The 2,666-nt window shown below is 41.2% G+C and overlaps 1 protein-coding gene across 3 annotated transcripts in view; it reads right to left on the bottom strand.

Moving 5' to 3' along the window:
• The window catches only part of LOC113210098 (uncharacterized), a 3,962-nt gene extending 1,703 nt beyond the window's left edge, over positions 1-2,259 (bottom strand). For 2 of the 3 annotated variants that reach the window (XM_026427925.2, XM_026427926.2), the window contains exon 1: positions 1,919-2,259. In XM_026427925.2, the coding sequence (XP_026283710.1) occupies positions 1,919-2,023 (105 nt within the window). In that variant the 5' untranslated portion in view covers positions 2,024-2,259. Of the gene's footprint in view, positions 1-1,791 lie in introns of all 3 variants that reach the window. The other variant, XM_052268739.1, reaches the window with a different exon arrangement.
• Positions 2,260-2,666: the final 407 nt, after the last annotated feature.

Below are 2,666 nucleotides of genomic sequence, written 5' to 3'. Positions count from 1 at the left end.
ATACTAACTTTGATTTATGCTGAAAGTTTTGTGACACATGGACTTTTACTTTTTAAGCTGTGGGATTGCGCATTCTCTGACCATCCAACTTGTGCCAACTGAATCTCTTCGACATGGCTGGAATGGATGACTATGAATTACCTATGTTTCAGTTAACATTCTTTCATGTACAATAATAGCCCTCTGTCACAATATATGTATATTTATAAGTTCTAGTTGCTACGCTGACTTTTGGTTGTTTTGCTTTTCCCAAAAAATTAGACAATTACTTTATTCATAAATATGTTTTACCTTTACTCTCTGCTAATATGTAAAAGCTCAACTAGTCCAATAGACAATAGCATTCTATTGTTGCTCTGTTAATACATAATACCATGTAACACAAATATAATTAAAGTAACTGTCTAAAGTCTTTTTTTATGATCAGCATATTAGACTGGTTTTGGATAAGCAAAACAACCCAAAGTTAGCGAAACAATTAGATCTTTTAAATACACATATATGATGACAGAGAATACTTATGTTGTATAAAAGAATGTCAATTTAAGCATGGGTAGTTCATTTCCATCCATTCCAGCTAAGTCGAAGAGGTTCTGTAGTCAGAAGTTGGTTGGTCAGAGAATGCGCAATCCCAATAGCTTAAAAACTAAAAGTCCACGTGTCACAACACTTTCAGAATAAATCAGAGTTGGTATGAGCTACTTCCAGAATATTTCTTATCGAAATCGATGGAGACATCATTTCAGCAATTTCTAATAAAAGATTTCAAAAATTCATATATAAAATCTAAATTTTTTTGTAAATTTAAAAATACTAATTGTTGAAAGATGTCTTCAATGACCTTTTTCTGAACTCATGCCATGTTATCCATCTCACTTCCTTATCCTATTTATGGTGAGTATAAGATATTTCAATAAAGTATTTTTTTCTCTTAAACCAATGCCCGTACGTCAAAAATAGTGGATTTTTCGAATCACACTCATATGTAAAGGATGTATCGGCCAGACTACCGTCCCGGATACATTAAAGAACTTTTAAAGGCTTCCTATCGGGGAAGACCCCCTTGAGTTGATTTATTTGACAATGTTGGTGAAAGGCCAACATAACCTCAAATTTCATTTGTCATTTTACGGAAAACAGCGACTTCCCCACGTTCCAAACAAACTCAAAATGATTGCTTATGATAATTATGTAAAAGTGTTGACGTCGTACAAACACACTGAGTAAATCCAATTTCTTGTATTTATGTGCATTACAAGTTCGCGCATGCGCACAACGCCCTCACCAGCTCCAAAACTATTCTAAGTCCTAAGTGAACCCAATCAGAAACAATATTAAGAGAATGAATTTCGAGTGGTAATTACTTTGAAAGGCACGGCGGAAATGGCACATTTACGGTGGTCATCAGTTTTCGTTGAATTACACCCGGAGAAATGAGTTATTGACATTTCAAAATCCCCCATTTGCCACCACAGTTTTGAACTTTTCGCTACGCGCACAGAAATTATAAATCGAGTTTTCTCTAAAATTTGCTATCAAAGTCGAAAAAAACCTCTATTACGGCGTCATTACTGGGTAAAACCCTATCGTTTGGTATACTGCACTTGTCTGTATGTATTCCAGTTTCCTCCAGCGAAATGGGTCCTAACTTACACAGCACCGAGCACAATACTCGTTCTTCCACCTCCACGTAGTGATGTTTGGAGGGAGGGAGGTAAAGAACGAGTAAAAAAAGGGAAAAAAAGGGGGGGCTGTGAACCACCCTGTATGTTCGATATTAATTGTACATACTGCGGGAAAAAGTTGGACAAGTAATTTTTCTGGGTGGACAAATCCATGATGTTCGTAGCGAAGGCACATTGTTGCCAAAATAGCCCAAATTTTGAAGGGGCCTTGAAAAAGGTGTTATCTAACTTACAATCACAGAGTTGATAATTTTTCTGGGGTTGCCCTCCTGGAACAAGAGGAGTGTTAGGAGCACGAGTTGGAATAACAGGATGGATCCAGTGTTGCGGGTTTTCATGGTCTCTGCAACAATCCCGAACCGATCTGGCTCAGGTGGCTAAGTGGCAGAAGACGCACTCGCTGCTCACACTCTGTCTGTCGGACGCGTCCCCCAGCAGACCTGACTAACCGCTGGGTGCTGCGCGAGTGCACGCGCACCCAGATATCGGCCAGCGGCCGGCTGGCGTGCACACTTTTACACCACACAATACAGGACCTTTACTAGATCGGACGCAGGATATCAAACACAATACCGGTGTTGGCAAAAAACAAAAAAAAATGGGCGACCGGCCGGTAACGAGGGCGCGTGGACGACTGCGGACATGACCTGGGGGCCGAAGGGACAAAAGTGACAACTGCGGACATCGTCTGCCTGGACGGTAGAGACCTGCAACGAGCGAGCACTGGAGAGCAGCGCGCTGCGAGCCGGTGGCTGTGAGCAAAGTTGCTCATAGGGCCACGCGCCGTGTAGTCCGCTGGCTTTGAACCGAAAAACCCTAGAATACTGCACGTAATGACTCATCTTTCAAACTCTGCACATTTGTTCTAGGGTCCATTCTGAACGATTTGGCTCGAGCAGGCATCCGCTCCAACCGTGCAGACACCTGCTATAGGCAATTTTAGTTAGAAAGAGAGAGAGAGAGAGAGAGAGAGAGAGAGAG

Source organism: Frankliniella occidentalis, unplaced genomic scaffold (assembly GCF_000697945.3).
Source record: "Frankliniella occidentalis isolate FOCC.00 unplaced genomic scaffold, Focc_3.1 Scaffold75, whole genome shotgun sequence".
Classification (NCBI taxonomy): Eukaryota; Metazoa; Arthropoda; class Insecta; order Thysanoptera; family Thripidae; genus Frankliniella; species Frankliniella occidentalis.
The sequence above is the reverse complement of the archived record's forward strand: the minus strand, read 5'-3'. Positions and strand labels throughout refer to the sequence as shown.